Source organism: Balaenoptera musculus, chromosome X (genome assembly GCF_009873245.2).
Source record: "Balaenoptera musculus isolate JJ_BM4_2016_0621 chromosome X, mBalMus1.pri.v3, whole genome shotgun sequence".
NCBI classification, from domain to species: Eukaryota; Metazoa; Chordata; class Mammalia; order Artiodactyla; family Balaenopteridae; genus Balaenoptera; species Balaenoptera musculus.
Window position 1 is genome coordinate 33,550,720 of NC_045806.1, and position 12,792 is coordinate 33,563,511.

The 12,792-nt window shown below is 37.6% G+C and overlaps 1 protein-coding gene across 2 annotated transcripts in view; it reads left to right on the forward strand.

The window, feature by feature from the left end:
• OTC (ornithine carbamoyltransferase) overlaps positions 1 to 12,792 on the forward strand; it is a 57,124-nt gene that overhangs the window by 27,911 nt on the left and 16,421 nt on the right. For both annotated transcript variants that reach the window (XM_036839549.1, XM_036839550.1), the window contains exon 5: positions 11,764 to 11,917. In XM_036839549.1, coding sequence (XP_036695444.1) covers positions 11,764 to 11,917 — 154 coding nt within the window. The remainder of the gene's footprint in view (positions 1 to 11,763; positions 11,918 to 12,792) is intronic.

Below are 12,792 nucleotides of genomic sequence, written 5' to 3' on the forward strand. Positions count from 1 at the left end.
GGCTCTAGGAAAGAATCCTTCCTTGCTCCTTCCTAGCTTCTGGTGGCTCTCAGCAATCTTTGGCATTCCTTGGTTTGTAGCTGCATCACTCCAATCTCTGCCTCCACCTTTACCTTCTCTGTATATCTCTGTGTATCCTCTCCTCTTCTAAGAAGAACAACGGTCATTGGATTAGGGGCCCACCCTACTCCAGTATGACCTCATCTTGACTAATTACATCTGCAAAGACCCTACTTCCAAACAAGGCCTCATTCTGAGTTTCCCAGTAGATAAGAATTTGGGGGACACCATTCAACCCACTACACAAGCACATATCCACATGCCCCTGAAGCAACATGGAAGGGTTTCAAATCATTGTCATTCTGATAGCTCAAATAATGGAAGTTATAAAGGGAGTTCTGGATGAAACACAGTTCTTAAGAGTAGCAGTGGGAAAAAAAAAAAAGACTAGGAGTGAACTATTGTTATATTGAAAGGAATGTTTTGAAAAGCTGGAATACAGTTCTTAAGATATTTATACCAATGATATTAAGACTAAAAAAGGTAATCTTACTTAGGTTTCTTGGTAAAATGTTGTAAAATATTGGCACCTAATGGGAAATACGTACCTGATTAGGTACTAATAAATTTGTATCTAATAGGAAATACGATATCTCCAAGAATCTTTACAGAGGCCACCAAGAAACTAGCAGCATGGCGGTTGTAGGTCCTTGGGTAAATGGTAACAAAAGCCAGTTGTTCACAACATGAAATATGATACAGTCATAGTTCAGAGGCAGTTTGCCACAGCATAAAGAGTAGGGGCTTTGAAGCAGGGTTGGGCTTCAATTCAAGTCACAGCTCATACCACATTGGCCCTGTGGTTTGGACCAGTTGCTTCTGAAACTTAGGTTTCTCAGTTGTAAATTGGAGATACAAATACGTATATCAATGAGTTTATATGAGGATAAATCAGATAGTGCTTTTAAAGGACAGGCCCACAGAAGAAATTCAAGTAATGTTAGTTGAATCAAGTTATGGCCTAACTCAATCTCAGGACAAGCTCTGATTCAATTCTGGCCATCTTTGTGATCTCCTAGTCAGCTTATGCTGACCCAACACTGAAATTCATATGGCACGTTTTGAGGAGGTCATTCTGAATGCCATTATGCCCTACCCATTTATCTCTGAGGTCTTCAAAACTAGGAACTAACATATAAGTCAAAAGGCTTCTGCCTTCCTAAATAACTTGCATGTGGCAATTTCATTCAACATCCCTGGGCTTCTTCCAACCTTAGCCCATTTGAGAGGAGCCTACCTAGGTGTGCTGAAGGTATTATCTTGTTTCCTCATCATTCTTATATTGATATAACTAAAATTATAACCTGTGTAGAGATATCAGAGCACTGGAATATTCTCCCTCCCGGAGGGAGACTCAGTCAGCAAGTTTATTCCTTGGCCAATTTACATTGGGGATAAAGTCTATGTCTCCTCTAGGGCCTTGGCCTGCTTCCATAAAAAGTAAAAATAGGAAATGCCCATTTTTAAATGATTACAGGGTTCTCAATGGTGTCGTTGTGCACAACCAGAAATTCCTCCCACTGTTTTCCAATTAGCTATTCAACTGGTTGGAGCTGTCATTGATAACCAACTGGAATTTAGGGGGCACACAGTGATTCAAGGCAGGATGGGGACAAAAGGAAGAATGAATGGGAGGACCCTATGAGAATGCAACTTCTGTTTGCTTTTGGCTTTTGCAACACATCTACCATGTTCCAATATTTTAGGAACTACTCAACTCTTTCTAAGATTATCAGGATTGTTTTGTGATTGCCCATCTCATCAATATCCATGTTTGCTCTTAAGATCTGGCCCAGCACACTATTGGGGTTTGGGGTTTTGGGTTTTGTTTGTTTCTTTGTTTTTAGTATCTGTTTACCCAACCACAGACTCTGCATCAGACCTTCCTGGAGCCATGGGAGACTTTGTTTATGGTATTTATTGTTATGTTTTGCTTTGTTTTCTTTTGGCTTTCTGGGTGTTTTAGTTAATTCCTAAACAAGTTGTGATTTCATACCAAAGGGAAAAAATATTAAAGAATAATAGAAACTTGAGGTTTGAAAGATCTTTATGAGCTATTTAGATCAACCATCCTTTTCATGCCTCTTCCACACCATTCCTTCAAAATCATTCTTGAGCCTGCATGAAAATATCCAGTATCAGGGCGCTCTTTATATACAGAGCTATCTTGTTCCATTTTTTTTAAACATCTTTATTAGAGTATAATTGCTTTACAATGGTATGTTAGTTTCTGCTGTATAACAAAGTGAATCAGCTATACATAAACATATATCCCCATATCTCCTTCCTCTTGCGTCTCCCTCCCACCCCTCTAGGTGGACACAAAGCACCGAGCTGATCTCCCTGTGCTATGCGGCTGCTTCCCACTAGCTATCCATTTTACATTTGGTAGTGTATATATGTCCATGCCGCTCTCTCACTTCGTTCCAGCTTCCCCTTCCCCTTCCCTGTGTCCTCAAGTCCATTCTCTAAAACGTCTGTGTTTTTATTCCTGTCCTGCCCCTAGGTTCTTAAGAACCATTTTTTTTTTTTAGATTCCATATATATGTGTTAGCATATGGTATTTGTTTTTCTCTTTCTGACTTACTTCACTCTGTATGACAGTCTCTAGGTCCATCCACCTCACTACAAATAACTCAATTTCATTTCTTTTTATGCCTGAGTAACATTCCATTGTATGTTCATTGCAGTTCTTGTTCCATTTTTATACAGTCTGACTTTTCTGACCAGAGTTCATAGAAACTGACTGAAAGTTCTCTTTTAAATTGAGTGAAAATTGATCTTGCTATGACTCTTCTCAATGTCCCTCTGTTTTTTAGTATCTTCATAAACTCATGCATTTTAGTATATTTGAAGGTTTCAATTCATTGCAGTTATTACTCTTATTGGTGCTCAAATTGTCCCATATTTGGCCAATGTGATCTGTCTTCAAGTTGGCTACTGGGTCATTTTGACATAACTCTATTCGTCTTTATAACTCCATTGCTTTTTGATATGGCAAGATGTTCCAGGCTCATCTTGCACATTTCTTCATTAAGGCCAAGGATTAGCCATTACTCTAAGAAGCCCTATTTCATTTTCAATTACTTTCCAAATCATGTTTGGGAGAAATTTCCTTTTTTGAATGATATGTTTTTTTTCTGGTTATTACAGTCATATTCCTTTTGGTAGAAAATACTACAGAGATTTTAAAAATAGCTGGAACCACCAATACTGCCATCATCCAGAAATAATCAGTGTTAACATTTTATCTCTTGACTGTCTTTCCATTTAAAGTCCTATGTCATGCTTCTCCTTTTTCTAAAGAGTAGGAAAAGAGATGATGGGGGAAAAACAGATGACATTTTAAACACTTAGGCAAAATCAAGTTGAATAAATATTTTAACTTGTTAACTATTTTTTTTAAACCCTCATATTGGTAATTAAACATCCAGAGCAAATTGATATGTGTGAGAAACTTTAAATTTGGATACTTTGGATTTTGCAAAAGCTGTTTTGCTACCATTGTTGACAGATGCCTAAGATTGTCTGCAAAGCTGCAGGAATCCACCGGATGGCAAACAGCACTCTTATATATTCAATGGAAATGAAAAGAGACCAAAATGAAAAGTCATTACAGAGCCAGAAAGTATTTTTAACTTGTCAACCTTTCATTTGTAACACATATAACACAGCTCTTACAATGTTTAAAGCTGGGATGTCAAATTGCTGGAGAGCTACAGAAAGCCCAGATTACTGTTAATGGGCCTGTAAGTCCAGCCCGAGTTACAGGTCTGTCATTGTTTCTAGTGAAAAGTCGTTGTTTTTTAAGATCTTTAGTAGACTGGAAGAAGAAAAATAAGAATGGTGATTTCTCTATGACTTATAAACATAAAGCAGAAAGCAACATTATTGACAAAATAATATTGTCTATTTAAAGGTCTTTAATATCTTTGCTTCCCCAAGTGATTCCAATGTGAAAACAGCTTAGGAGTTGTTCCTTCCCCCATATCGATTCATTTCACCTGCAGCTTCTGTGGCTGAACGACTGAAGTGACATTTTCTATCAAGCTTTGTCATACTCCCCTTTGCTCATAGATGCTTTAATGTCCAAGAGGCATTTTGTGCTATAGAAATACTCCCTACTCGTTGTACTTTGTTTACAGTCCAATATCTTAATCTTCTGAATTTAGTATTTCTATAAACATAAAAGAGCAAACATAAAAAAAAAAAAGAGCAAACATTCCTCAGTGGTTCTCAAAGTGTGGTCCCCAAATCAGCAGCATAAGCAGTACCGACAGCTTGTTAGAAATGCAAATTCTTCTGGGCCCCAACCCAGACCTACTGAATCAGAAACACAACTGGCTGTGTTCTAATAAGCCCTCCTGGTGATTCTGATGCGTGTTTAAGTTTCAGAACAATTGCTTTAAACATTCACACACTACTTATACAACCACTAAATCAAATACATATTAAATGAACAAAACAAGTCTCGTCAACCATTTAAACATTGATTGCAATTTAATCAAATGCTCTAAAACACTTAACTTAATCACAAGCCTAGCATTTCAGATTTTCTTGAATGCTCTAAATATTTTAAAAAGGAAAATATATACATAAAACACCACACTGATTAGAGAGCTGATTAATATTTTAACAATAAAACTGAGCACAATGCTATTAATATCATAGATTTAATTTTGTTTACATTCTTACCCCTACTTTTATTCTTATCCTTACATGGTCCTGGAATTTAAATATGTGTGTGTATAATTTTACCAGACTGGAAAGAAGAAAAATCATCTCAAGAGGCTAGGAATGTAGGTTTAGTGGATTGCTGACCACTTAATTTTGGTTGGGTTTGGGAACTGCTTGCTAAGTTCAAGATGAATTAAATTCAAGCTGCCATCCTCTAGCTTGAATATATTTTTATAACCTAGTTTTCACTTTTAATCATGGGATCTGATATTGGTTTCCTATTGCTGCTTTAACAAATTACCATAAATTTAGTGACTTAAAACAACACAAATTTATTATCTTACACTTCTGCAAGTCAGAGGTCTAAAATGAGCCCATAGAGCTGTGCCCCTTCTGGAGGCTCCGGGGAAGAATCCAACTCCTTGGCCTTTCCAGCCTCCAGAGGCTGCCTACATCCTTTGGCACATGGTTCCCTTCCTCCATCTTCAAAGCCAGCAACATAGCCAGCATCTTCTCTCACTTCTGACCTGCCTCGCTCGCTCGCTCTCTCTTTTTTTTTTTGGCTGCACTGCACGGCTTGTGAGATCTTAGTTCCCTGACCAAGGATTGAACCCGTGCCCCCTTCAGTGGAAGCACGGAGCCCTAACCACTAGACCACCAGGGAATCCCCCCTCCTGCGGCTCTCTTATAAGGATCCTCTCTCTTAGATTGGACCCAGCTCAGGATAATCTCCCCATCTCAAGATCCTTAATTTAATCACATCTGCAAAATTTCCTTTGCCACATAAGGTAACATATACACAGGTTTTGGATATTAGGACAGGAACATCCTTGGGGGAGGGGCATTATTCTGTCTACCATAGGATCCTTGTTTCTGTTTTTCATATGGATTTTGATTAAAGAAGTTAAAAGATGGGGTATCCTTCAATTTTTATTTGTTTTCAATCTCTGGCAGTACATGACCCATTGTAATATTTTTATGATATATTAACCTGGCCTGGTTTCCATATTTTGAAATATATGCCTTTCTGATTGGCATTGTTTTATAATAAGTTGGGTCACCAAGAGGTTTCACTACTAGAGCGACAGGAACGTGAGTTTGAAAATTTAGATTTCTTCTTCAGGACAGTTAACTTATTGTTTTAGAATAAATGGTTGTATCATCTTTCTAATTGGAAATTGTGTGTGGCAACGGGTGCTAGTTAGCTGCAGGATTCCTCTTCTACTTCACTTTACATAAGACCACAAATGCTGATGGGGCCTGTCCATTCATGTTATAGTTTCTACTATTTCTAGGTCTATTTGGTATCTAAGTTGTGTTAATTATTTGTGGCTTACACACATTAAAAATGGCACATATCTATACTTTATGAACAGAAATATACTTAACAAAAACCCACGAAATATCTATCTGTATCTATACAGTTATATATAAGCACTTTCCTACTTAAGTAAATAAATTTAAATGTACATGGTAATATTCATCCTTCTTAGATATTACAATTATATTTTTGTACATTTTCTTTATATTAACTCTTTTCTTATGAGCATCATGGCCTTTTATAAGCACATGTTTTACTTAATGATTTTTACTATAAATGATCACAACCTGACAAATGGTTAAGCTAGTTCTTTTTCCTTTTAGCACTGCCCCTACTATTTTTAAAATCATTTTTGCTTCCTAGCAACAACAGGGTGTTACAGACCTATACTGATTTTATCCTGCCCAAGGACATGGAATTAACTATCCTCTAATAGTTTCTGGTTCCTTTTTTAGGTATAGAACAATATTAAGACCAAAATTTGGGCACTAGGGATGCTTACAAGTGTTGAGGGGAGAGAAGATTATAGCTACTGCTGCTGCCACAGGACTGCTCTTGGTAGTGACTGAGCTGAAAGGAAAATACAGTTGACCCTTGAACAACACAGGGGTTAAGCCACATATAACTTACAATCCACCCTCCGTATCTGCAGTTCCTCAGCATCCATGGATTCAACCAACCATGGAGCATGTAGTCCTGTAGTATTTACTATTGAAATATATCCACGTTTAGGTGGACCTGTGCAGTTCAAATCCACATTGTTCACGGGTCAACTGTACCTCTTTTATAAGTGTATGAAATCTTGTTCTTTCCAGTACAACATATCGTGTTGTTATCCCTCACTTTGCCTATAGTATGAGATTGCAGCAACTACTAAGACTTTCCTCCTCTACACTGATCTATTGTTCCACCCAGCAGCAGAGTATCCCACTCTCCTCCCACCTCCTCACTCTATTTTCTAGGATAATAGTTCTCAGACTTGTCTTCAGACTGGAATAACGTGGGGAGGTTTAAAAATATTGATGTGATCACTAATTATTAGAGAAATGCAAATCAAAACTACGAAGAGATATCACCTCACACCAGTCAGAATAGCTATCATCAAAAAATCCACAAACAATAAATGCTGGAGAGGATGTGGAGAGAAGGGAACCCTCCTACACTGTTGGTGGGAATGTAAATTGGTACAGCCACTGTGGAGAACAGTATGGAGGCTCCTTAAAAACTAAAAAGAGCTACCATATGATCCTGCAACCCCACTCCTGGGCATATATCCAGAGAAAAACATGGTCTGAAAGGATACATGCACCCCAATGTTCATTGCAGCACTGTTTGCAATAGCCAGGACATGTAAGCAACCTAAGTGTCCATCGATAGATGAATGGATAAAGAAGATGTGGTACATATATACAATGGAATATTACTAAGCCATTAAAAAGAATGAACTAATGCCATTTGCAGCAACATGGATGGACCTAGAGATTATCATACTGAGTGAAGTAAGTCAGACAGAGAAAGAGAAATATCGTATGCTATCACTTATATGCAGAATCTAAAAAAAATGTTACAAATGAACTTATTTACAAAACAGAAACAGACTCACGGACTTAGAGAACGAACTTACGGTTACCAGCGGGGAAGGGTGGTGGGGAGGGATAGTTAGGGAGTCTGGGATTGACATGTACACACTGCTATATTTAAAATGGATAACCAACAAGGACCTACTGGGTATAGCACAGGGAACTCGGCTCAATATTATGTAACAACCTAAATGGGAAAAGAATTTGAAAAAGAATAGATACATGTATATGTAAAAAAAAAAAGTATGTACACTTAACCTTTAAAATTATTGTGATGATTAAATCTTATAAAGTACGTAAAGCAATTATAAAAAAATATTGATGTGACTCCCCCACCATAGCTTCTAATTTAAACTTCCAACGGGCAGAATATGGCAACAGGGTTTTTACAGCTTCATAGGTGATACTAATGTGCAGCCAAGGTCAAGAACCTCTGTTCTAGGAGGTGTTGGGCAACCTCAGTAAAGCAGACCAGTCACTATTCCATGAGATTATACCATATAGGTTCCAGGGATACCAACTCCACATTATGAACAGGGCAAGTAAATGCATGCTTGCCTTTTGGCTGCTTTGTTCCAGAGCTCTTGGGATTGTTCAAGGGAGGGAATGACGACAACTGCCCTTTTTCAATATTCTTGAAAAACTCAAGTGTATCGGGCATTGACTTCCCCAGTTGCTCTCCTAGTGTCTCCCTCTTTCAGCCTCATCCTTCTTTATTCTTTCCTAACCTTGCTCTAATTACTTCAAGGCTTTCAAAAGCCTTGGTTTTCTCATCTATGAGGTTAAGATAACATTTATCTGTGACACACATAGCAAAACTTAACAACACATTGTAAAGTTCATAAAAACCCTAAGAGGTTGGCAGCCCATGGTCCTAGCTCCCTAAAATTATTTGAGAGGCTACAACTGAAGTCAGATCTGTTTTTCTGACTGGGAGATTCCAGAAAGTCAACTGTAATGCTTAATCCAGAATTTTTTTTTATTCTATCTCTACACACTGTAGGAAGTGATGCATATTTAAAGAAATCCTTTGGGGTCAAACACCCCTCTACCTCTCTCTCTCTCATAGGATTTTAGGTATCATAAAATTAACCAATTCTTCTGAAATAGGAAATTGATTATAATTATAGATCTTATTGGGATATCTACCGTCATCTAAATAACTTCCTCAAGGTGGAGTTAAAAGCCTGCATTCTGTAGTATGAAACATCAGTATATCTGTACAGTGAAGGGAATCTGTATTGTGATTTTGAAAAAAGGGGAGAAGATCTAAAATTCTTTTAACATAATAGCCTATGTCTAAGGACAGTGGTTCTCAAATTTTGGAAGGTTATCTGAGTTATTTGGGAAACTTGGTAAAAGTACAAAGACCCAGTCTACCCTATTTCAGGAGCTTGGACCTCTGTTGTTTATTAGTTATTCACTTAGTTCTGATATACACCCAAATTTGGGACCCATTGCCTTAGGACATCAGATAGGTCAGGCTAGCTGGTTACTGTAAAGATGCGGGCCTTAATGGAAGGGAGTAAATTATTCATTTTTCAGGATTTGAGATGCCGTTTTCTTTCAACTGAACTAGAAAGCACTCCTTGCCAATGAGACTGTGGACAAAGTCCTCTGTCTTTGTGGGCTGCCATCTCTTGATCTCTTGATTTTTGCGGGGGAGGGGAGTGGGGCTGGTTAGGTTTTGAAGAATGGATGATACTTTCAAAAATATGGTGGCGTCAATTTTCACTTTATTAGGAGTCTCAAACTTCAATATGCAAATAAATCACCTGGAAACCTTGTCAAAATACAGATTCTGATTCAGTAAATCTGGGTGGGGCCTGTGATTCTGCAGTTCTAATAAGCTCCCAGGTGATGCTGATGCTGTTGATTTGAGGAGTGAGGTTCTAGCTTTGGTTCTCAACCTTGGCTGTACATTGGAATTTCCTGGAAAGTTTTTTAAAATGCTGAGCTCTAGGTCGCACCCCTAGAGATTCTATTTTTCTGATGAAATTGATAGAGATTATGGCCTGGGCCTCAAGAGTTTTAAAAGTTCTCCAGGTGACTTTCATATGCAGCAAAAATTGAAAACCCTGGTCTTAGTCAACCATCAAACGTCACCTGTTTTACAAGAGAAACTCTAAAGCGGCTCTTTTATTCACCTCTTTCAAACTACAATGTACAATGTGCTTAGACAGTTCAGAGCACTGGTTTCCAAATCTTGACCCCTCCACTGATGCCCTGCCATGGGAAGTTTTCATCGGAAGTTGTAAAATAAGAAAAATAAAGACAATATAGTGAATTTCATAAAGCTAAATTAATTCAAGGATCATTTTTGAGATTAGGTCATTCACACCTTTTTTGTTGTTAAAATGTCCTCTCTTACTAAATGAAGATATTAACATACTATATGTGTTTATTTGCTTGTTTCTCATGCCCTTAATCTTCTAAACAAAAAGCTGGGAATCATATGTTGATCTCCATATGTTTTTAGAAATTTTGCTGATCCATGAAATCTGAAAATCTGGAAACTATGGGTATGAGAAATCTGTGAAAATTTGAAAAAAACCTGAGTCTAGAAAATATTGTTACAGGAATATGGTTTTCAGTCTTTGATTCTCTAATCCCTGGGAGCAAGGAATTTTTTTAGTGGTCGTTGAATTTTATAAAGAGCAACAGTTTTCTACAGACTGAGTAAATAATATGTCTCAGACATATAAGGACTAATTTTCCAAATATATGATGATTAAAATACAAATCTATGAAATCCTTACTAAATACTAGCTCTAGTTTTTATACATTTTCTTTTGACATGGTAATATCATCTATTACTTTTTGATCTTTTACTATGAACAAGGCATCATACTATGCATCTTATATAGGTTATCTCATGAATCCTCACAATAACGCAATGGGATAGATATTGTTATTATGGTTTTACAGATGAAGCAACTAAGTCATAGAGAAATTAAATAACATGTCCAAGGTCACACAGCTAGTAAGTTATAGAACCAAAATTACAAAGGCTAACTGGATACCTTATAATAATGACTTTATATATTTAATATAACTACTATTATGGGAGGCTTTCCAATTTTTTTTTTTGCCATTAAAAAGAGTTCCTTAAAACTAAAATGGTTAGAAGCCTCTGCTGTGGGGTTTCCCTTTAAATAAGAAACCAAGATTTTAAACAAAAGGCCATCCCTGTTATTTTTGTAAGGCTGAAGCTTTAGCTGAGGGACCACCATCACTCTGACACATAGAGAGAGCTTAAAATCTGGATCCCAGTTTCTCATTCCAGGTTTTTATCATCTGCAAATTTGAGGCAATGTGTTGTAATGATAAGAACGTGGTCTTTTGAGTTTAAACTGACTTTGGTTTGAATATGAGCTCCTCCAACTTACTTAGCTGTGTGATCTGGGGCAAGTTACTAAACTTCTTTGTGTCTCAGGTCCTTCAGCTATAAAATGAGAATAGTTATATCCATCTTTGCTGCCCATCAGAGACGTCCCGTGTCAGGCAGAATGGCCCAGCTCTGGGGCCCTCCCGTGCTCCGTCCTTGGTGGGAACAGCCTGGGGAGGGTGTGGCCTCAGTAGGAATGCTGCAGCAGACTCCAAAGGTACAGCAGCTGGGGGCTGTCAGCTAATAGCACTCCTTCCAGAAGGTTCTCTCTTGCAAAACAATCTTTGTGTGCACCTCTTTGGCTGCCACACTGCTACCTTCAATTTTATAGTGAAAGTGTATATTTGTGGGATGATGTCCCCCTCACAAAATGCCACAATCCAGTTCATTAATTTTTCTCTGTATATCTTGTTTTTGGTCTTGTCTCTTTTAACTTTACCAACTGCCACATATCAATTATAATTCATTATCACAACTGCTAGGCTCACAATTGGTTTCTTATCTCCGTAAAAAATAGTAAAATCAACGGTCATTGGCTAAGACATCAGTGGAACAACATCTGGCTTCTGGAATGATTACATGTTTATTATTAGCTTCTAAATCCGTCATGTTGATAGGTAGTTTTAACAGTAAAAATTCTAATGTATTAGCATTTCTTATTACTGTCTAAGACCCTATATTCAGAAGGAATTATTAAGCATAATCAACTTAGATGATTTTTTCTTGGTTTGTCACAGTGTGTTGTCTAGCATGACAGATGCAGTGTTGGCGCGAGTGTATAAACAATCAGATCTGGACATTCTGGCTAAAGAAGCATCCATCCCAATCATCAATGGGCTGTCAGATTTGTACCATCCTATCCAGATCCTGGCTGATTACCTCACTCTCCAGGTTGGCTTATTTCTTTGCCTCACACAAGAGCAAAATCAATAATTCCTAACTAGCTCTAAACGGAAGCATTTAAATTGTGGTACTGGTGTTTTGTTTTCAAATAATATCTTGGCAAAGAATTATAGCATATGTGTACAACTAGATATCCAAGGAAGACAGGGCATTGCTAAAAACAGATTACAGATACTTCTGTTCTTAAACCTTTGCTTTTCTGGTGCCATATTTAACACAGTGGATGAATAGGGAATGCTGGAGCACAGAAAATAGAAAAATCATTATGTAATCCATATACATCAGGCTCTGTGACTTGGCAGTGAAGACTGGGGGAGTGTGCTTTGAACATTCAAAATGGTCAATTACTAAATGACTTTCTGAGAAGGAGGCCATTTTCTATCATTTTAATAAACTGCTTAAGACTGGAGTTAAGAGCATGCAGAATTTATAGAACTGAGGCTCAAATTTAGCCATGTCTCTTCAAATTAAAAACTTGAATAACTTTGAAAGATTCATCCCATTGGGTTTGCTGCAGCCAATCTACACAGTCTTGCCACTGGGAATCCTAACAACCATGGTTTCTGCGTCTATGGACTATTCTGGGGAGACAGGGCAAACTGGATAGGTAGGTCTATCTTCCTCCTCATTTGAATAAGCTACACACATGTACATGTGAGGTTAAACTCAAAATGAAACTCTTTGGTGATGAAGGTAAGATTAATGCAGAGAGGATGACACAACGATGTTAGATACCAAGTGGCTGTTTGTAGTTGTGGCTTTACATATACGCCAGATAATTTAATGCTTCCCCTTGGGGCTTTATCATTACTAGATTATACATTCATCAGGGATAGTGAAATGTTCTATTCATCATATTGTCC